We start from the raw sequence: 22,741 nt of genomic DNA, 5'->3' as shown, positions 1-22,741 counted from the left end.
TATAATAATAATAATAGAAATAAGATTAAAAAAAGAAAACAAATAAAAACTAAAAATATTTTATACCTCTTTGATGTAGATAATTAATAAGTAATATAATTGAAAAGTAATATTTGATAAGATAGAATATAAGTAAATAATTGATAAGTAATATTATTGTAATATATTTAATAAATTATTTCTAAGATCGTAAGCTATTTTACAATAGTTTACCAATAAAGACCAGTTTTTTCCATTTAAAAATGCCAACATATTTTCTTTACTTATTCTAGACGTTTCAAATATTTTGATCCTTATGTCATAATATCTAGGGCACACAAGGAGGAAATGATAAAGATCTTCTCTTTCCTTCAAATTACAAACAGGACAAACATAAATGACTTCTTCAGATTCAATGTAAATAAAAGGTTTATAACTTAAATGTAAAAGTTCACTCCTAAGCTTAAATATTAATCTTTTACTAGAGAGAGGCAGAGCATTGTATAAATAATTATTTTGTGCCAAATTGTAACATAATTCCCTACCCAACAAATACTTATTTGAATTCTTAATTTCATCCATAAATTTATTATTATAATGTTCACTAAGTTTTTCTCTAATTAACAATAACTTTTTGTCCCACAGGTGAATATTATGAATATTTATTGGGGGTTCCAAACTAAATTTCAAAATGTAATCATTAATTTCACGAAACCAGAAAATGTTTCTTTTAATAATTTCTAATGCTAATACTTTTGGCAACCTTGAGTCGGGCATATTTAACACTTTGATAATATACTCATGGTGCAGTTTCATTGTATATAGTTGTGTCGGCCCGATACCGGTCTCAATATGAATGAATGAAGTTCGAGCATAATTGGGCAGCCTAAATAGACTTTTATCAAAATATCTAAACAACTTTTCCACATCCTCATACCATCCGCGTCCCCAAACCTGCGCTCCGTAGCACAAAATTGAACGACTTACACTATTGAACACTCTCAACTTCGCACCAAATGACACCGTGTTACTTTCCAGTAGTTGACACCATACTGAGTTTAGACCACATTTTGATTTTTTAAGTTTTTCTTTATGATTTTCTGAAAAGGATAGTTTTGGAGTTAAAAGTATACCCAAATACTTATATTTATTAACGATTTCTATTTGCTCATTTTTATAAAACCATTTTTCTTTCTTTGATCTCCTTCGGCGGTACATATACTAAAATTGGAACGATACAGAGATTACAATGATCTTCTATCTATATAAACGGACTACTAAGTTTATATGGAGATCATAGCCAACACAGAATACTTGACCAAGTACTGAATTGCACTCAGCTAGCTCAAATATTGTAAGGTTGCAGAAAGGTGGAAATGTGATTTCAATGTATTATTATTCTTTGCTATGGAAAGAAGTAGAATTATGAATGCTTTTGAGAGAGTGAATTAGGTGAATATAATTAAAGTGCGAATAATGAGAATTTTTTTTTCTTTTTTAGCTTTGCAAGAGCCGCTTGAGTGATGGGGTTAAAGAACATTGAGAGTAAGAAGTATTTACTGGCAAAGGAGAACTGCGCAACACGTCGGAAGAGTATTGTGATGGGAGTCCACAGAAAATATTGATTTCTTCAGTTATCCTGATGAGGTTTCTGTTAAATTTATGAGGACGCCAAGGCCTAGTGAAGGGATAATTGTCGACAAGAAGGTTTTTTGACAAATTCTTGGATCGGTTCCCAAAGAATGAGGGAAAGCTTCCTGATCAGAGTCTAATTTCTGTTAAAACGTTTCTGAAAACCTAAATTATAGCCATATGATAAATCCAAAAAAGCAGCGTGTAAATAGAACTTTTGTTTAATTTTATAAGTTTACTAAAAATGTTTACCTTCACATTGTCTTATTGAATATTGTTTAAATTATTAAAATTTATTGAACGAGTTTGTTATTGACATTGTGGTAAAGAAGCAAACAGAGAGGTAGTTTATTGTATCAAAGACGTGCTTGCACATTCTATGGAGGCAACAGCAAGTGCAGGTGCATGTCTGGTTTAGTTTTGCAATGTAAATGCAACGGCACGACCAGCCGTCGCCCTTTGTCTCGATGTAGCACATGCCTCGTTCACAACATTCAATAGTTTGCAGGTTTATAATGCTAAATGTGCACGTCTTTCTGGCTAATAGAAAACTTAAACAAAAATATAAACATTATTTAAATATTGAACACTCTTTTTTCTGAAGATGTTTGGCATTAATACTTCAAAGGTTTGACTTAAATAATCTAAGAATTACTTATTATATCCTTCTTAAATTTTATTTGTGTCTTTGTGATAACAGTATTTACTTAACATTTTATTAGTTTTATTACATACGGGCAAGTAAAATGTGACAGATTGTATAAAATAATTTGCGTTGGTTGGCTGGCGGCACATTGAAGATTATCTATACCAACGTCTTAGTTACTTATTTGTAAATTCCACTTCTCTTTCTGGAGGTGAAAATACCTGTCAAAGAAAAAAGAGAAGAGTCAAATTCTAGCAAAGGAAGCCTCTTGGCGACTCAAACATTTATTGCAGGATGCTAAAAGTAACCACAGTAAATTTTTTATCAGTCAAAATTACAAAGAGATTTGTTTTTTTAATATCCATAAATTTTTGATTACACTATATGTAGGTATGTGGTCATTATGAATTATTTTGATTACACTATAGGTATGCAGTCATTATGAATTATTTACCTAATTATTATCTCAGGAATATATATTTATACATAAAGACAAATACTTTTTATCCACGAACCAACTGAAAAGCACATTTAAAGGAACAAAAAGGACATGATGAGTGTTCTCTTTTTTCATTGATCAGTTGGTTAGGTGGTCCGCAACTGTCCGCAAAATCTGCAAATGCCATTGTTCCACTTCCAGCTTCTCAAAATTACCAAATAATGATCAAACCTTCTTGTTTGTAACAGATGTACAATTAATTTTTAGCCATTTTGTGTACAGTTGAGAAAACGACTTATGTATTTCCCGATATTAAGAAAAATACTAGCTTTACTGCCTTGGCAATATTTTTAGTAGAAAGGGGATGAAAAAATACATAAAAATAACCTATCGCGTGCTCTTCTTTCTCTTTGATAACAAGTTAAAAAGTTGAAATATGATTAATAAATACCAGATTTTGAAATGGCCTAGCACCTTTTGATTTAAAAGACGAGTTGTTTTTTATTTGACCGATTCCTCGCCAATCTTAATTCGAAAAAAGGTTATGTTTAGGTTACATTAGTAGCAGAGCGTTCAGAGAAATAAAGCGCTCCCTTTGGGAGCGATCTGGTAGCGCTCTTGTCTGCTGAATGCGACCATTTAATCTTTTGGGAGGTTTCAGATTAAGGTTAAAAAAAAGGAACCACTCTCAAATAACCATGATAAACAGTTGAAATGAAAACTTCACAATGTGATTTAAATACCAACTGGGTTTGACTAGTATTATTTAATGCAAACTAATCAGCTTGCGTGTTAGTAGTTGGTATCCCAAATGGTATTCAGCACCTTGACGCGCAATACTTATTACTTTCTGGAATTACCTTTCAGTTTATTAAATCACTGTAATCGTAACACATTTTTAAATGAATACTTTTTAATTCTTTAAACAAACATTTATCTCTTTTAAAAATTTTCTCTACCGGAGCTTATTATACTAATTCATTACTTTAACAAAATAACGAATGTAGTTTAAGAGAGTGCCAAACACTGTCTAATTGCTTTAAAGAATATCTAATTATCTTGGGTGCATTTTGTGATCGGCGTGATCACTCTTTAGTTAAAGGAAAACGCTCTTTTAGGCCGAGGGTCCTGCAATTATTTGCCACCAACGATTAAGAATGAGTGACTTGATGAACTCAACTTGAAATACAAAATTTTAATTTCTCTGATAGTTAAACTTCGCTGCTGAAGGTACTTTCTGTGTCTTCAGACTAGAGTCCAGTCAAGGCTGACTTTGATCCTTCACTAGGTAGAGGGAGACTTTTCTAAGGGCGCTTTCCAGGCTCGAGTTTTATCATACAAATCCAGAAAACTGGGCTCATATTTGTATGGATTGCAGAGGATGTGTAAGGTATAGCGAGTTCAGAAGAATCCCAATACCCATGCGCTTGGGCACTTTATACGTACAATAAAATGAAAAAAAGAGGCGGTAATCTTTCAACATTTCTCTTGTAGGAGCTGATAGGTGTCTGTGAGAGAGAGAAACCTCCCGGAGGCTGGCACTGAGAAGGCTCCAGGCACCAACTGCCTAAGGCAAGTCCTTTAAATAAGTAAAAAGGAGAAAGTTTGTCAATAAGGATATTTAATTACTCATTATTCGTTCGCACCAGATATTGTAGCGGCATGAATTCACGTCACCTGCAATGTTGGTACGATTATTTAATCTAGTCGGTTCTCATGCAAATAACGGACTATTTAAAATAATAACTTTGGAGTAATGGTGCAAAAAATGAGCGTAAAATGCTCCAACGAGTTGAGCTGTAGGCAAGATGTCCGTGAGATTGCCTGCTCCCCCTATCGCCATTCTTCACTCTAACTACTGCATTTCTTATAATATTGTTTTTATGACAACGTGCATTATAAAGATGTGTTCATATTAGAATTTTACGGCTTTTTTCGATGCCTCTAAACATGTTGTTCAAGACGTGCTCTACAAGCAGCAGATTTCCTCGTGTGAACCTCTGCCAAAGTGTTCAATAGTAAACATCCTTCTTAAACTGTCGCCATTATCTTGACAGTTTCCCCAAACTTTGTAATAGCTTATTTTGTTTCTTGTTTTTGACTCAAAACAGCAGTCCTCTCTCTGTTATATTCCTTGACAAAGATAAATAAGTGAACTTAGATAAAATGTAAACAGTATAAATTCCTGTTTCTTTATCACTAATTTTTTTTGTCTACTTCAAAGCAAAATCTGCCGAATTACTCCAATATTATAAAATAAAAAGATATTTTGCTATTATTAAAGCTAGTTTTTTTTTTAAATTTATTTGTTAAGTTACACCAGCGCTAGATACACTATTAGTAACAATGACAATAACTGACACCACTACAAACTCACTAATTGAGGGGAGAAGTTACCCAGTGATAACACTCTCTAAGTCATCTCCAAGATTAGCTACTCTCTTCAGAAGAGAGAAAATCGGGATGCCACTGGCGTTTTAATCGCCTGGGAGGATGTTCTGGAAGGTGATGAGATATTAAATGGCGGACAAGAGAATTGGAATGAGAATGCAAGTTCTGATGAAAATTTTTGTAGCGAGTTCGTGCAACCTGAGACCTACAAACGGAATTTCCAAGTCTGTGTGGATATTTAGATTTGAAACGTAAAATGGACCGTTAACGATAGTGTGGAGAATTTTAGACTGAAGCGATTGTATTCGTTGAAGATTGGAGTGTTTCGTTGAACCCCACAGTTCAATACCGTACGTCCAGGCGGGTTTTACGTATAGAATTGTAAATCAGTCGTTTGTTATTAAGTGAAAAATTTGAACGTTGGTCTAGTAGTCTTTTAAGTAGTCGATAACGCCTAATGCTAAACTTAAATTTAAATCAGAAAACATGTGAGGTAGTTTGTCGACCATGTCGGTTCCTGGATCTTACTTTTTGGAAACGCAGGTGCCTCACTGTATATATTCATTAAATTTTACAAAAATTATAGCGAAATTCATGAATGGTATTTTAAATGTTTTTAACAATTCTTTTATTTGAAATAGGTAACGTCTTAAACAATTACTGGAGGGAAAGAGCTATTCATTGCCTTCATGGCTGAGAGGTAGCACAAGACTAAGCAACAACTTTATGCTGAAGAAGACGCCATCTCAGTATATGGATTCTAATGGAAATATAGGAAGCTGTATATTTCCGAGACTTAGCTAGATTGGAGGACTAGAGATCCCGAGGAAAGTGTTTAGAAAATACTATTAACCGAACTAGAAGGGCAGGAAGGCCGAGGCTGAGGTAGGTAGATGGAGTGCGGCTGACGCAAAAGTTTTGGGAATTTCTAACTGGAAAGCAGCCGCAAAGGATAGAGCAGGATGGCGGATGCTCATTAGGAAGGCCAGGACTTGCCGCGAGTTGAAACGCCGTAAGTATATTTCCGAATGGAGATCTTGTATTCTCGCGACAAACAAGGGATCTCTCACCTCTTCCGCTTCAAAAAATAATTGTTTACACTCAGTTAATTTTTTATTTCATTATTTATTTATTTAATTAGTATGTAATTACTATAGGCAATTCTATCGAGGAGGAATGCTAACAATTCAAAATATTGGGTTAATTTATGCCTGTTATTCTGACTTTTTTGAAATAAAGATATCAAAAAATAATTCTATAATTGGTGTCAGTGATTTTCAGAACTACTTCTATGGGCCATTTTTTAATTTATTCAAATGATAAATCAATGAAGACCAATAGCCATTTTTGGGAAGATTTAAACAATTTCTAAACAAAATACGAAGCAAACTAAAAAGTCAAAAATATTAAAATTGATTATAAATTAGAATCTCTAAATGCAAATAGGAACGAAATCTTAGAAAAACGAGGAGAATATTTAAAAAAACAGGAATTAAAAATAGACACCTGGGTGATCAACTGGATAAATACCAAAAGATTATCCTGTTGAAAAAAAAGAAACAAGAACTTCTTGCTACTTTTCCAAAGTTCTAATTAAGGAAGTCAATAAGGAAGTCTACTCCTGAGGAACGTTAAAAGAGAGAAGGGGATCTTTTTCTTGGAATTCATTCTCACAACAGAAGTAAACGGAACAATACCCAGCACATCCTATATACGATTACTAGATGATCTATTACTGAAATGAGATTAAGAATCTGTGGATAATGTTAACTTTTTGAAGGATTTTAATTCAAAAGAGGAAATCTAATTAAAATAAAGATGGGTGTACCTTACAATTAATGGGTATGAGGTATTTCCAAAGATTGAAATGATTTTAGTAAGCGGTGGTAAAGGTATAGTTTTAGTGTAGAAATCATCTGCAGTTTTGAGTTTGAAAAGTCATGGATGATTACGAAGCATGGATTGTACGGAGAGTGTGGGATTGATGTCGGAGGGTCCTTCCAACATAAGTTAGACGAACTTCTTTTCTTTCCTAAAGGATCTGTCCCTTTCTTTTCATTCATCTTCAGCACTTTCACAACGGCAAGTCAAAAAAGCCATTCGACCTCTGGAAGCCTAGTGCAACATTGTTAAAGTGAGGAACGAGCCTATGGTTGAACATTGTTGGAGCTACACTCCCGAGAGGGCAGTTTCTAAAATCTGTGACTCCCACTGTGTCATCCTCAGTGACTTCCAAAGATTCTTCTGTTCTCCTCAGCGCACTAATTTACTTCTTCTTTAATGCTCCTAGGCCTAGGCTGATCGGACTTCCTTCCCTTCTTCTTTAGATAATTTATCAGGCCTTTCATTTCCGGGAATGGTCAAAGAGTAAAGATTCAACTAGATCTGACTTCGTTACCCGAGATTTTCAAGTTATGGTTTCCATCACTTTATACAATAAATACATTTTGTTCAAGATTGTACCGCTTACGCTAGAACCAGATTCTTTGATTCTGAAGAGGTAAAGGTTTCCCTTCTCGATCGCCTTCTCCACGTCTTTTCTGATTCTAATATCTCTAGTAACTTATCATTATTCAGCATCTTTGGCTGAATGGTTTCTTTCGGATGCTCCTGAAGGGTGTGTAAATAGAGATTGCCGATATAAATATGATTTCAAGATATATTTCCGCGAATGCGACAGATTTGGAGGATAATAACACCTCAAATTAGGAAGCAGGATGAAAGGCAAGTCCTCCAGGAAACTTGCCACAATCCCATAATTGGTGGGGTGACTTTAACTCGAAAAAAACAATAGAAAGAAAAAAAGATTAGAATTATTGATGCTAACACGCATTACGCACTGTACTGCCAATGAAGTTTTACAAATGGAAAATTGTTGAAATGTCCTGGCTGAAATTTTATTCCAATAATTATTAAACAAATTGAAAGTTTGAATTATTAAAAAGAATAATAAAAATTATTTACTGTTACAAGTATTATTACAATAATGGAGAGAGGGAAAGGTTTAGAAGTGACGTCATGGAGAGATGGCGGAGCCGGCTAGAAGTTAGTCGGCTTGCGCCCTCCGATCCATGAACAGGTAGTCTGTTTACCTCTGTGAAGTAATTGCCATTAACATGAGTGTGTTTACATTTGTGCGTGTAATCGAGATATCTAGACAATCGTGATGGCCACTGCTGAGAGAAAGAATGGACCTGGTTTCTCCTTCATCAGGAGAGGCCACAGCATCAGAACCAAAGAGAAAAGACCTAGGTCTGTGCTTATTCTTTTCTCTTATGTATAGAAATAGATATATATTCTTATTCTTTTTTTTTTGTAAATATCTATTTTTTTTTTTTTGTAACTGTAATTCCATTTTAGCAAACAACTTGAAAAGATTTTAAAAATCTTCTTTTTTAGAAAATAATGTGAAGTAGAACAAACAATAGTCGAAAACTTGACAAGTTCACACTGTAGGTGAACGACTTCATTGTATGAAGGACGTGAGAAACTATAACAGTTCTGAAGACGGCGGCTTACCTTCTTCTGCTGTAGGTAATAATCATATGGTCGGGCTTATATTGCACCGGAGACTTTAATGGTCGGGCAGTAGTGCGTACTGTGAGACAGTTGATACAAGTCCTTTTAAAGCGCTGGTGGTCATCCAGTATTACTCTGTATTTAGTATTTTAGATTGTATGAAACGAACACGAAAAGATTTTCGTCCAATACCGTGATTCTAGGATACAGCATCTAAAAGATGAACCTTTTTAGTTGTGATTTCTTAATATAAACTAATAAAAGAAGAATGTTTTCATCAAAAACAATTTTGTATAAAATCTTATATTTTTTAAATAGTACGACAGTCAAATCTTCTCATCTAACGATCTACACTATGGCAAGCAGAAGAAAATAGGTTTTTAGATGTCGGGGCCAATATTTAGTCAAAATAAGGCTTTTATATATCAAAGATCAAAAGGTCACATCAAGAATTTTTTCAGCCAATCAGCGTCTTACAGCCCAATGTGTCAACCAATGTAGTGTCAACAAAATATCTTTGCCACCCCTACAGTCATTACTATTATAATTACTATTGTCTGTTTATCGGAAAGCGTCTAATGCAGTAATTGAATGAGCAGTATACCTACGGACATATTGGCAGAATGGTCACTCCGGGGAACAAGCTACCCAATCCTAGAAAGATGAGATTGTAGGGAGTAAAGACTATTCTGGCTACAGCGACTTATCGCGGCATAGCTTCTTTAATTAGGCTACTTCTTCTCTCTCGCGGCTAATTCTTGTTTTGCCTTGGCCTCTTCTTGTAGTTTATCGTTTATAATCCTGCAGGCTCTGTAAATGGGATGGATTGTACAGTATAGGGTCTTAATTGGCTACCTTTCTTGTCCATTTGCGGTTTCATTATCTCAGATATCGCAGAGAAACATATTGTACTATCTATCCATCCCGATGTGTTGCCCTTAATACTAACTTTTCCCTTATAAGAACCATAATTTTAAGTAGTCTTTGGTTAAAAAAAGGGGCTTTTTCGGGAGTTAGGAGGTTTATTTCTATGTGTACAGCGAGTTCATGGCGGCAACCCCTTCTTCGAAATTACTATTGCAGTTAGACAGAGCAGTCTTATTAGTTAAGCCGAAACAAAAGTTCCCAAACCCAACTTTATTGATACCAGTTTCACTTCTATTGACAGCTCTGTTCGTGTAATAAATCAAGAGTAATTCGAATGAGAGAAAACAGGCGAAAATACTTTTCTGTGCTATCCTTTAAAATAATAGAAAAAATAAAATAAAAATTTAAGGCATTCACAAAAACTCGGTTAGGCTGACTTATTATATAGAAAGCGATGTAAATATAATAAATCCATGGCTGAGGCTGAATTGGGCAGCTTTCATATCACAAGTGAGAAAAAAAAATTAGTCCAAAATTCCAGAATGGATCAATTGATTGCAATCAAAATTAAAGAAGTTAAAAGACTATTTCGGTGGCATATTATTGTCTCTAACATACGAACAAAACTTATATTTTAATTTTATTTCCAAATAAATAACAATTTATTTGAATTTGCTTGTTAACAGTTCGTACATTCAAAGAATGTTTGCTATGATCTGAACTTTTTTCAAAAATCATAGAAGGTTCTAAGATAGCAGTGGATTCCATGACCTAAAAATTGATAGTTTAATCGTATTACGTGCACAATAATAATCTCCTTAACAAAAACTTACAGTTTAAAATGTTAAGTATAAGGGTTGATTAAACGCCAAAAGGTACACAAATCAGCGAGTACCCAACATTTCATTAATACCTCATTAATATTTAAGTAATTCTACTGCATTAATTTTCATTAATAAGTTATTTTTTAGATTTTATTAGATATCACAGACCCTTATGCTGGCCATTTTCGTCCACAAAATATATGTTCAAGTAGCACTGTAGATTGACTGTAATATCTAGTTATTTATAATAATCAAACTATTAATTACAGGTTAAAAAGAAAAACGTTATAAAAAATAAAATAAAAATATGAGGCTAAAAAATTCAAAACCTTGTTTAAAAAAATGCTTACACCAACAAACATCAATGATTTTGTTTATTTTATTTATTTATTTTTATTTCTTAAATAAAAATCGTCGGTTTAAGTTCATTCTTTGATTAAAGTAATTGTTATTTTATGAAGTAGTCAAACGTTTATAATAATAGGTAATAATTATCTGGCTTTATCGCAAATAATATAGTTTTCTTCAATTACATTCTCCATCTAGGTGTTCTTCCCACAATGTTGTATATATGTAATATAAAGTAAATAAGATATGCATATATTTAGGACAGCTAATTATTCCAGTATTTTACTATAAGTAAAATTAGGGGGACTAAATTAAATTACAATAGAGAAATGAATAATTATTGTTTAATAATCTACTTGTTATTAACTGTGTGTTAATTGTGCTCACGAATATTTCGGTAAGACGAATTCAAGACAGTAGCCTACTCTAACTTTGTCTTTTTCTACTTTAACATGCATGTACGTATATGTGATTTATCATAATTATAACAAAAAAATAATATAAATGAAGTGGCCAGCATAAGGGTCTGTGATATCTAATAAAATCTAAAAAATAACTTATTAATGAAAATTAATGCAGTAGAATTACTTAAATATTAATGAGGTATTAATGAAATGTTGGGTACTCGCTGATTTGTGTACCTTTTGGCGTTTAATCAACCCTTATACTTAACATTTTAAACTGTAAGTTTTTGTTAAGGAGATTTTTGTACCTTTTGGATAGATTTTCCTTTTTGTCTATTTTACAAAGTTACATATCTGCTTTACAGATTTTTTTAAAATTTGGAATAAGCAATTCTATCATTATAACCTGATAAGGTGTTAACTACCACTGGAGAGATCTTTTTAAAAAATGATTGTAGTTGCGGCTCCCAAACCATCCTCAATAACAATTTTTTTGAGAAAGCGTTTTGAATACCATAGGAAGGTATTTGTACGTAAATAGCAAAATTAAACTGCGATTTCAGTACTTCCTTTTAAGAGGAGTAAGAAAAATAAACTAGGATTGCAGTACTTCTCCCTAAAAGGCAAAGAGGCAAAGATTTTTTAATCGAACAATTCATTGATTTAAATCGGTTCACTCATTGATAATTTAAACGATCGCAGTACTTTCTCTTAGTAGGAGCAAGAGAATCAGCAACGTAGAGGAGCTTTAACCACTTATTCGAGCTGAATTTTATCGAAATCGGACTAAGCGTTATAGAAATATTGGTAATAATAGTTTTAGAAAGGGCCTTATTTGGGTGGGGCAAACTCCCCTCCTTATGAGGCACGGTGCCGAGACTTTTAAAGTGCAAATCTGTAAAAAATTTCGATTCGAATGACACTTCATTCATAAAAATCGGTTCACGTGTCGATAATTTGAAACGATTGCTATACTTCCCCTTAACAAGTGTAAGAGCTGATCGCCGCTTTAATGTTACGTAGGGGAGCCCTAACCCTATCATCCTAACAAATTTTATCAAAATCGGGCCAAGATTTACAGAGTAATTAGTAATAATAATTTTGGAGGGGGCCTTACATAAAGGGGGCTAACTCCTCTCCCATTCGATGTACAGCGTCGGGACCCCCAAAAGGCACATCTACATAAAATATTGAATCGAATGACACCTCATTCATGAAAATCGGTTCACGCGTTTTGGCGCTACGTTGTTTACAAAAAAGGTAACAACAAGAACAACAAGAAGAACAAGAACAAGAACATTTTTTGAAAAAGCCGTTTTTGCTCATTTTCGGCAACTTTTTTCTCGAAACCTATTAGATCTGGGTGGTTGCAAAAAAATTACAGTTATAAAGGAGGGTTTGGAGTAAGATTTAAAGAAAATTTGGGAATTTTATCTTTTATAGAAAAAGAAAAAAAAATTGTCAAAGTTGGGTGTTTTTCAACGTTACGCTTTTTCGTGCAGTTTTTGATGGTCAACCCTTATACAACTGTCCTACCGGACAGTTTTAATTAAAATAATCGATGGAACGTGCCATATTGGAAGTTTTTCACCAGATTCTTTAAGAATCAATTACAGTTATTAATTTGCTTAATATTAAATATTTACCAAATTATTTCCAAACTTAGTACTGAATACTTTTTTCCAAAATGGCACGTTCACTGTGACTTTAGAAATGTCACGGACATATGCTTTTGTAACTTAGAGAACGTAGTCACTTTTTATAAGGAAATCCCTATTTGCTGGAAGCCCAGTAACCATCTATTGATCAGCAATGGCAATAAAAACTTTTTCTATTTCTTTTTTAAGTTGCAGCACAACTGAAAGCCATGACTGACTGACTTGCAATCTCATAGCACGAATCGCGCCGTGATGTTGCAGATTTTTAGTTTTGGGTTGGCAAAATGAGGAACTGCAAAATTTAATTTCAGTAGTACATTAAGGGTTTTGTTGTTCATTCTTTTTGGTGACTGATTCATAGTTTCAATAGGATGATACATATTCATTTCAACAGAATCATTGTTAACAAAGTGTAAATATGTTCCACAGCCCTGTGACCTTGTCTCTAGGTCGAAAGCTCGGCAAAATAAATTTTACTCGACTGAAATGGCAATTATGTTTTCATCCTATTAAGGGTTTTTTTGACTCAAAATCCCATGAGATTAACGCTTCGTCCACAAGTTTATGCTAGAGCGGCTATGTCGTGCTTCTTTGTTCTTCATCTTCTGACTCTGTTTGGATTTTATGTTCTCATGGAATTCATGTATGAGGCCAAACTAATAGGGCCTCCAATTGTACTTGTTTTTATTCTAAGGGTACAAAAGCCCCAAGATAATAATTTTTTTCTTTCTTTCTTTCAAATTACAAGACAACACAGCCCTTAAACATTAAATCAGCCTCACACGTACAGAACAAGCTTCAATAAACAAGTACTGGGTTTCATTAATTATACTCGTATATCGTAATATTGTATAAAATGAGGGCGCCACAGTAGCCGAGCGGTTAGAGGCGAAACCTGCGAAGCTAATATGTATTGTGGTACTGGGTTCGATTCCCAGTCTTAGGCCTTCGATTTTATTTAATGGTTAATAAAAGAAATTTACAGTAAAGTATGTTTGCTAGTCGCCTCCGTCCACGACATAGTAAATGGTAGTTGGACGTTATGCCCCGCCTGAAAAAATAGGCGATTACTTTACTTTACTTTGTATAAAATGTTTTACCATTCATTAACATTTTGAATAACGCACATGCGCACCATGTAACCTCCCTTATTCAGTCAGGAAGTGTAGTGGGAGATGGAAACATAAGTGAAGTCGAAATATCTAAAATTGTTTACTACCCCTGATGATGGCTGAAACTCAAAGATATTATCTAGCACTGCTGACCTAAGCGCATTTTCAATGATGGTAAAGTTTAGTTTGGGCATTTTAAGCAATGAGAGAAGGAATAGAATTAAGTAAGTTATCTATTTGGGTCATTGCAGCAGTAAAAATTTTATATTTATGCCTTATAATTCTTCTAACGGTTCTTCTTGATCTTTTTCAAGAAAGAAAAAAAAATGTATCGATACATTGAGAAGAAATGTACTAAATGGTAGGCTATAAATAATGCTGACCGCCCAGCGCCCAATTTCGCTCCTCTTCTTTAACTGTTTGGTTAATAATAAAAAATAAGAGATGAAGGATTAGAAAAGAACTAAAAAAGCTCCAGCTCCAGTGTACAGTATACACGCACTTGACCAGAATCGTCCCTAGCATCAAACAAACAAAACAAAAAAATCTTAAAGGAGGCCGCCTTAGAGACATTATAAACCCGGTCGAGGCCAAAGAATTTATGGAGGTAGTGTCTCTGGCGAGTGATTTCTGAGAAGATTCCAGCGAACTGTAGTAGCGCTCGTTTTATTCGCTCGTATCGTGTAGAGTTTACTTGGCCGCTTTGTTTGGCTCTTCTTTTTTACAGAAAACTTGGTGAAGAAAGGAGGTGATGAGGAGAAAATATGGAGATTAGATGGAATGTAAGAAGATGATTGAGCAGAATCACCTCCCTTCTATCTTCAAGAAGACATCATTACATACCTGCAGCATCTGAGTCTCATTCACTTATTCCACAGTCTTGTTTTTATTTGAAAAAATTATAATTTTTAAGTTAAATTACTATTAATTTTCATTCAAATTAGTGCCTCTCATGATTTACTCAAAACAATCAGCCAATCTGTTTCTCATCAGTTAGAGTGATGATTTCAGGTTTGTGATTTATTTTCTCAACATTTCTCACAGCAAACCTGATGCGGTTAGTGATTCTTGGCAACACTAAAAACATCTGCTATTAATGAGATTAGCAGATCGTCCGGGATATGAATGACTGCTATTAATGTGATTAGCAGATCGTTCGGGATATGAATGAGTGCTATTAATTCTTATGTGTGCGTTATTGAATTTTTTTCAAATTCAGAATAGATCAAAAAGGATATATTCATTGCTATATATACTTACTACTAAACTGGCGGCAATTGATTTTCCATAGAAAAGATGAGGGGCCCAAATATACTAATGATAAGTCGAGAGATGTCGCCACTCCTTCAACTACCAAGGCTACTAATCATAAGCTAGGAACAACAATTTTTTTTGTTTAAATTAGGGAATTTAACTAAATTTGACTTTAAAATGCATTACTAAATACTTTTTTTTGCGTTTATTTATGCTACAATCAGCGCGTTAGCGCTAGAAATAACAGTGATAACCGAGTAACAATTGATAAGTAACGAGTGGAGAACTTACCCCCAGTGGTAATACTCCCAAATATTAGATGGTTAGTCTCTCTCTTCACTGGAGAGGAGATCTAGAGGCCACTGTCTTTTAAGACATCTTGTCGGGTTGTCAGGAAGAGTTCTAGAAGAAAGATTTTGAACAAGAGGATTTATATGAGATTGCAGGCTGAAGTAGAGTTTTCTGTATCGTGTTTTAGCAACTTGGGTGACAAAAGGAATGTTAAGGTCAGTGTGTATAGTCAGGTTGGAGACATAAAATGGAGCGTTTACAATAGTTCGAAGTATTTTAGATTGAAGGGACTGAATCCTTTGTAGATTGGAGCGTTTTGTTGAACCCCACAGCTCTATTCCATACGCCCAGATGGGTTTTAAAATAGAAGTATAAACCAGTCTTTTGTTGTCCAGAGAGAGTTTTGATCTTTCGACTAAAAGTCTTTTAAGTAGTCGATAGCGTCTTAGTTCTGTTCTTTTTAGTCTAGTGTGGGGGTTCCAAGAAAGACTTCGGTCTAAGTACCTAAACCAAAAAACGAAAAATTACAGAAAGTTAAAATTAGGTGAAAAATGTGGTTAGTAGCTCCAGAGTACTGAATAATAACGCTAACATTAGCGTAATACGCTTATTTTGGCTTTACCTGACCAATTTTACCAGAGCTCCATCAATCAATTGGGTGCAAACAATTTGGCTTTAAGTACGTCTCCATCCATCCCTGCCAATATTAGACCATCACCGGCCCCCATTTTTGCTAATAGTAAAACCACTTTTAAGTTTTTTTTATGAAACTACTAGGAACTAGTACAGTTAGGGAAGGGATTAGCTATGAGGTTAGCATACTGGACTCCCACGCGGAGGTCCCGGGTTCGAATCCAGCAGCTGACCCTTAGATTTTCTCTTCCTAGGAGCTTCTTACAGCTCACTGTCCGGTGATGGACAGTGTTGTCTGTAACGAGAGAACACTGTCCGGAGGCCGGCAGTGCACTGGAAAAAGCTCCGGGCGCCAATAACCAAAGATGTTGACGCGCCTTAAATCATAAAAAAAAAAAAAAAAAAAAAAAAAAAAAACTAGTACAGTTTTGAACTGCAAATTAACAGCGTCATTACGTGCATTGTCAGGTGCATAGAGAACAACAATTGAATCATTATCAGTTTGTTAAGTATCTGATTTTGAATGATGTTCCACATCGGCATTTGTTGCAGCATATTGCCAGATAAAGAGCACACGTAACAATGTTTCCATTGACCACCATGTTGATGATGTAAGTAGATGGTGAACTGCGATAATTATAAGGGTTGTGTTAAAAATCAGATCAACATAAAATGATTTATGGATGCATAGTTTCTTAGAGCGGGCAATAGATGCTGCTGATACACATCATGATGTGGAGCAGAGGAGATACAGATAGGTTCCATTCGGCACGCCTATTAGTATTCAAATCTGGGGGCAAGGAAGGGAAGGCTCGGCCTATCGGTTGCTCCTGTTTTTTTACTCCTTAACTCACCGTTCATTTGTAATGGGTCTTTGTACATTCACTTTTAAGGAAATAGAATAGAAAATGAACCTTTCAATAGCTTGTAATAAGCATAAAAATTGAAAACTCGCAGCAAGCATTACAATGCGGGCCGACCAGTCGCTCTCATAGTGTGATCTTGAAATAAAGAATTGAAACGGAAACTAGTTTTGTCTATTTTTATGTTTTATTTATATTTATTATATTTAATTAAAATAAGCCTTGTTATAAGTAAGTGTGGCTGTCTGGATAGTGAAAGCCGGAACCAAGAAAACAAAGGCTAGTTGTGTTTGTTCCTTCGGGACGCTTATGAGCCCAGCAGCGCATTATGAGCCCAGCAGCTCACTATGAGCCCAACTCACTATGAGACCGGCTCACTATGAAAGCAATCACTTATCAATAGACTGCACTTTCTCTCACCGCCGCTACATTTGTAAATCTCGCTAAATTAGATTTTCCCTCTAATACTAATTGAAGTTATTATTTATATTTTTCGGTGACAGAATTATCCGATGGAGAGAAGAGAATTTATTGCCATTTTCAACTTTTACTTTCTCCATCCAAACTCTTCTTAAAAAAGTATCGTCAAGTTTTTTCATTTTCCATTTTGAGTTCCTCAGAGCTCGAAAAAGTACTGTTGTCAAAAGTCTGTTACTATATATTTATCCACCGTTACAAATCTAAAAATCATCCGAAGTCCAAATTTAATACTCCGCTTTAATGTCTTTAAAGGAAGCGATACTATGGTGTATATATATTTAAGTTCAGCTTATGGTATTTATAATCTAATATGTATGCCACCCTTAATTATGCTTAACTCAAATATAATAAATTCTGATAAATATATTATACAGCTCTCCAGATGACCTAGATCACCTATGTTGAAAGCTTGGCTAAAATAAATAAAACTGAAATTGACATTAATGTCTCTTCTTTCTAAAAAACTATTATTTCTTGAGACTGGAGCTGGAAAACGGTGTAAACTGACACCACTCCAACTCCACTCTAACTGCAGGTGGTTTTGAAGAATATATCTCAAGAAAGAGAAATTGCTGGCATTTTAAATTGAAGCTTTTTTTTTAGGTACCTCAAGAAAAATGAAAAAGCTTTAAAAACACTCTCTAGACGGAGTAGCTTTACAGATTTTTTTGTCCACGAACATGTTAGACTATGCGGGAATCTATTAAGTTTCATTTGTAACTTTGTGAGAAGTGATACTGGTGGCAATGAAGCATAGCTACGGTGACCATTATTTTTGTATCAAAAAACAGGACAAGGAGGAAAAAAAACCTATAAAAAATATTAATACGTTTATTAACTCGAGATCGGTTATTACAAAACAATGGCCATATAATATGGCCCATGTTCAACCGAAACTGAGCGACTACTTGCACTATACACTTATTAATTAGTAACAAAATGTAAATAGTAACTCTTGTAAATAGAAAAAATAGTCAGGCTTTTAAAATAACAACAAAATTTTGTTTTAATGTCACATTCTTTAAAACTATACCAACGACAAGTAAAATACAAATATATCTAATTTTCACAATATGAAGGTCAGATCTTAACAAAATCATACATAAATCTTCGAAAAAATATTCATATTTTCATTAATTTCATTGAGTATAATTAAAATTTCATTGAAAAACAGTACAAATGAATAAAAAACAGGACATTTATGCTTAAAAAAAAAAAGAAGGACAGCGTCTTAAAAAACAGTACTGTCCTGCCAAAAACAGTACGAATGGTCACCGTAAGCATAGCCATCCTTCTTGTAATGCTGTTTACCCCATTACGTTTGGTGCTTTGCGCTGAGAGAGGAGATTAAAATTCAATAAACCATTCTAATTTTAAGGGAATTTCAAAGTTGTAATCGGAGATGAACAATATATATACTCCTTAACAAAAACTTACAGTTTTAAAAGTTAAGTATAAGGGTTGATTAAACGCCAAAAGGTACACAAATCAGCAGTTCCCAACATTTCATTAATACTTCATTGATATAATTTAAGTAATTTTACTGCATTAACTTTTCCTTCACATTTTTTAGAATTTATTAGATGTCACAGACCCTTATGCTGGCCATTTTCGTCTACAAAATATTTACTCAAGTAGCACACCATTTAACTTAGATTGACTGTAATATCTATTTATCTATAATAATCAAACTATTAATCACAGGTGAAAAAGAAAACGTTATAAAAAATATAAAAAAAATAAGAGGCTAAAAAATTCATAAACTTTTTTTACATCAATAATTTTATGCATTTATTTTTATTTTTAAATAAAAATCATTGGTTTAAGTTCATTCTTCGATTAAAGTAATTGTTATTTTATGTTGTAGTCAAACGTTTGTAATAATAAGTAATAAATAATCTGGCTTTATCGCAAATAATATAGTTTTCTTCAATTACATTCTCAATCTAGGTGTTCTTCCCACAATGTTATATATATGTAATATAAAATAAAGAAAATAAAGATATGCATATTTTTAGGACAGCTAATTATTCCAGTATTTTACCATAAGTAAAATTAGGGGGACTAAATTAAATTACAATTGAGAAATGAGTAAATATTGTTGAATAATCTACTTGTTATTAAACGGTTCAAAAAAGGTAACAACAACAACAACAAGAAGAACAAGAACAACAACATTTTCTGAAAATGCCGTTTTTGCTCATTTTCGGCAACTTTTTTCTCAAAATCTATTAGATCTGAGTGGTTGCAAAAAAATTACAGTTATAAAGGAGGATTTGCCCTACATTTTAAGAAAAATTTGGGAATTTTATCTTTTATAGAAAAAGAGAAAAAAATTGTCAAAGTTGGGTGTTTTTCAACGTTACGCTTTTTCCTGCAGTTTTTGATGATCAACCCTTATACAACTGTCCTACCGGACAGTTTTAATGTATTGCGATTTTCTAGATTCTCAATTTTTATGTATTCTCTGGAAATATGGTTCTGATAATTTTTTAATTCAGAAAATGTGAGATTACAAATTTCTCTTAGAGAACAGATAATCACGCAAAGTTCAAATTTAGAATTTAGGTTTAGGTGGCAACTGAAGGAGACACCGCAATAAGGTTTTGAATAGAATTTGCAAATCGGAAGTAGATCAATAATGTTTATGCGAAAATTTTTCCCATAAATCGAGAATCTGGAAAAACAAAGAGGTATCATTAGGTAATTTTGGTCCCTCCTTGATCCGTGGTTCCGCAAAGACCAATTGAAACGAGTCCCATTACATATCTCTCACTCTAAATAGAATTTACTTATTTTTTTTTAAATACATAAAATTTTGCATGTTCATTTCTTATTCCTTCTACAATAATGTATTGCGATTTTCTAGATTCTCAATTTTTATGTATTCTCTGGAAATATGGTTCTGATAATTTTTTAATTCAGAAAATGTGAGATTACAAATTTCTCTTAGAGAACAGATAATCACGCAAAGTTCAAATTTAGAATTTAGGTTTAGGTGGCAACTGAAGGAGACACCGCAATAAGGTTTTGAATAGAATTTGCAAATCGGAAGTAGATCAATAATGTTTATGCGAAAATTTTTCCCATAAATCGAGAATCTGGAAAAACAAAGAGGTATCATTAGGTAATTTTGGTCCCTCCTTGATCCGTGGTTCCGCAAAGACCAATTGAAACGAGTCCCATTACATATCTCTCACTCTAAATAGAAAAACACTCCCTCAGCGAATAATTGTAATTTCGTCAATTACACTAATATAATTACAGTTTTAAAAGTTAAGTATAAGGGTTGATTAAACGCCAAAAGGTACACAAATCAGCAGTTCCCAACATTTCATTAATACTTCATTGATATAATTTAAGTAATTTTACTGCATTAACTTTTCCTTCACATTTTTTAGAATTTATTAGATGTCACAGACCCTTATGCTGGCCATTTTCGTCTACAAAATATTTACTCAAGTAGCACACCATTTAACTTAGATTGACTGTAATATCTATTTATCTATAATAATCAAACTATTAATCACAGGTGAAAAAGAAAACGTTATAAAAAATATAAAAAAAATAAGAGGCTAAAAAATTCATAAACTTTTTTTACATCAATAATTTTATGCATTTATTTTTATTTTTAAATAAAAATCATTGGTTTAAGTTCATTCTTCGATTAAAGTAATTGTTATTTTATGTTGTAGTCAAACGTTTGTAATAATAAGTAATAAATAATCTGGCTTTATCGCAAATAATATAGTTTTCTTCAATTACATTCTCAATCTAGGTGTTCTTCCCACAATGTTATATATATGTAATATAAAATAAAGAAAATAAAGATATGCATATTTTTAGGACAGCTAATTATTCCAGTATTTTACCATAAGTAAAATTAGGGGGACTAAATTAAATTACAATTGAGAAATGAGTAAATATTGTTGAATAATCTACTTGTTATTAAATGTATGTTATTTGTGCTCACGAATATTTCGGTAAGACGAATTTAAGACTGAAATATTGTTTTGAATCCTCCGTGATTGAAATTTAAAAAGTGGCCGACTCTAACTTTGTTTTTTTCTACTTTAACATGCATGTATATGTGACTACTCAGAATAATTCATCACTCATTTTATCATAATTATAATAAAAAAATATTATGAATGAACTGGCCAGCATAAGGGTCTGTGACATCTAATAAATTCTAAAAAATGTGAAGGAAAAGTTAATGCAGTAAAATTACTTAAATTATATCAATGAAGTATTAATGAAATGTTGGGAACTGCTGATTTGTGTACCTTTTGGCGTTTAATCAACCCTTATACTTAACTTTTAAAACTGTAAGTTTTTGTTAAGGAGATTTTTGTACCTTTTGGATAGATTTTCCTTTTTGTCTATTTGCAAAGTTACGTCTGCTTTACAGATTTTTTAAAATTTGGAATAAGGTATTCTATCATTATAACCTGATAAGGTGTTAAATCGGAACCGTAACTACCACTGGAGAGATCTTTTTAAAGAATGATTATAGTTACGGTCCCCAAACCATCCTCAATAACCATTTTTTTGAGAAAGCGTTTTGAATAAAATAGGAAGGTATTTGTACGTAAATAGCAAAATTAAACTGCGATTTCAGTACTTCCTTTTAAGAGGAGCAAGAAAAATAAACTGCGATTACAGTACTTCTCCCTAAAAGGCAAAGATTTTGAATCGAACGACAATTCATTGATGTAAATCGGTTCACTCATTGATAATTTTAACGATTGCAGTACTTCCTCTTAGTAGGTGTAAGAGCATGATGGCACTTCACAGCCACATAGAGGAGCTTTAATCACTTCTTCGTGCTAAATTTTATCAAAATCGGACTAAGCTTTGTAGAAATATTGGTAATAATAGTTTCAGAAAGGGCCTTATTTGGGTGGGGCGAACTCCCCTCCTTATGAGGCATAGCGTCGAGACTTTTAAAGTACAAATCTGTACAAAATTTCGATTCGAATGACACTTCATTCATGAAAATCGGTTCACGTGTCGATAATTTGAAACGATTGCTATACTTCCCCTTAACAAGTGTAAGAGCAGATCGTCGCTTTATTGTTAGGTAGGGGAGCCCTAACCCTATCATCCTACCAAATTTTATCAAAATCGGGCCAAGATTTACAGAGTAATTAGTAATAATAATTTTGGAGGGGGCCTTACATAAAGGGGGCTAACTCCTCTCCCATTCAATGTACAGGGCCGAGACCCCCAAAAGGCACATCTACATAAAATTCCGAATCGAATGACACCTCATTCATGAAAATCGGTTCACGCGTTTAGGCGCTACGTTGTTTACAAAAAAGGTAACAACAACAAGAAGAAGAAGAAGAACAACAAGAACAAGAACAACAACAATTTTTGAAAAAGCCGTTTTTGCTCA

General features: G+C 33.4%; 1 protein-coding gene across 3 annotated transcripts in view; it reads left to right on the top strand.

Annotated features, from left to right (window-relative positions):
* The first annotated feature begins 8,219 nt into the window (after positions 1-8,219).
* Positions 8,220-22,741, top strand: part of Shrm (shroom) — a 689,404-nt gene continuing 674,882 nt past the window's right edge. The window contains exon 1 of one of the 3 annotated variants that reach the window (XM_074118535.1): positions 8,220-8,339. In XM_074118535.1, the coding sequence (XP_073974636.1) occupies positions 8,254-8,339 (86 nt within the window). In that variant the 5' untranslated portion in view covers positions 8,220-8,253. The remainder of the gene's footprint in view (positions 8,340-22,741) is intronic. The other 2 variants (XM_074118536.1, XM_074118541.1) reach the window with 2 other exon arrangements.

This window comes from Rhodnius prolixus, unplaced genomic scaffold (assembly GCF_049639745.1).
Source record: "Rhodnius prolixus isolate KJV_2025 unplaced genomic scaffold, Rpr scaffold_2, whole genome shotgun sequence".
NCBI classification, from domain to species: Eukaryota; Metazoa; Arthropoda; class Insecta; order Hemiptera; family Reduviidae; genus Rhodnius; species Rhodnius prolixus.
This window is presented reverse-complemented; position numbering and strand designations above follow the sequence as displayed.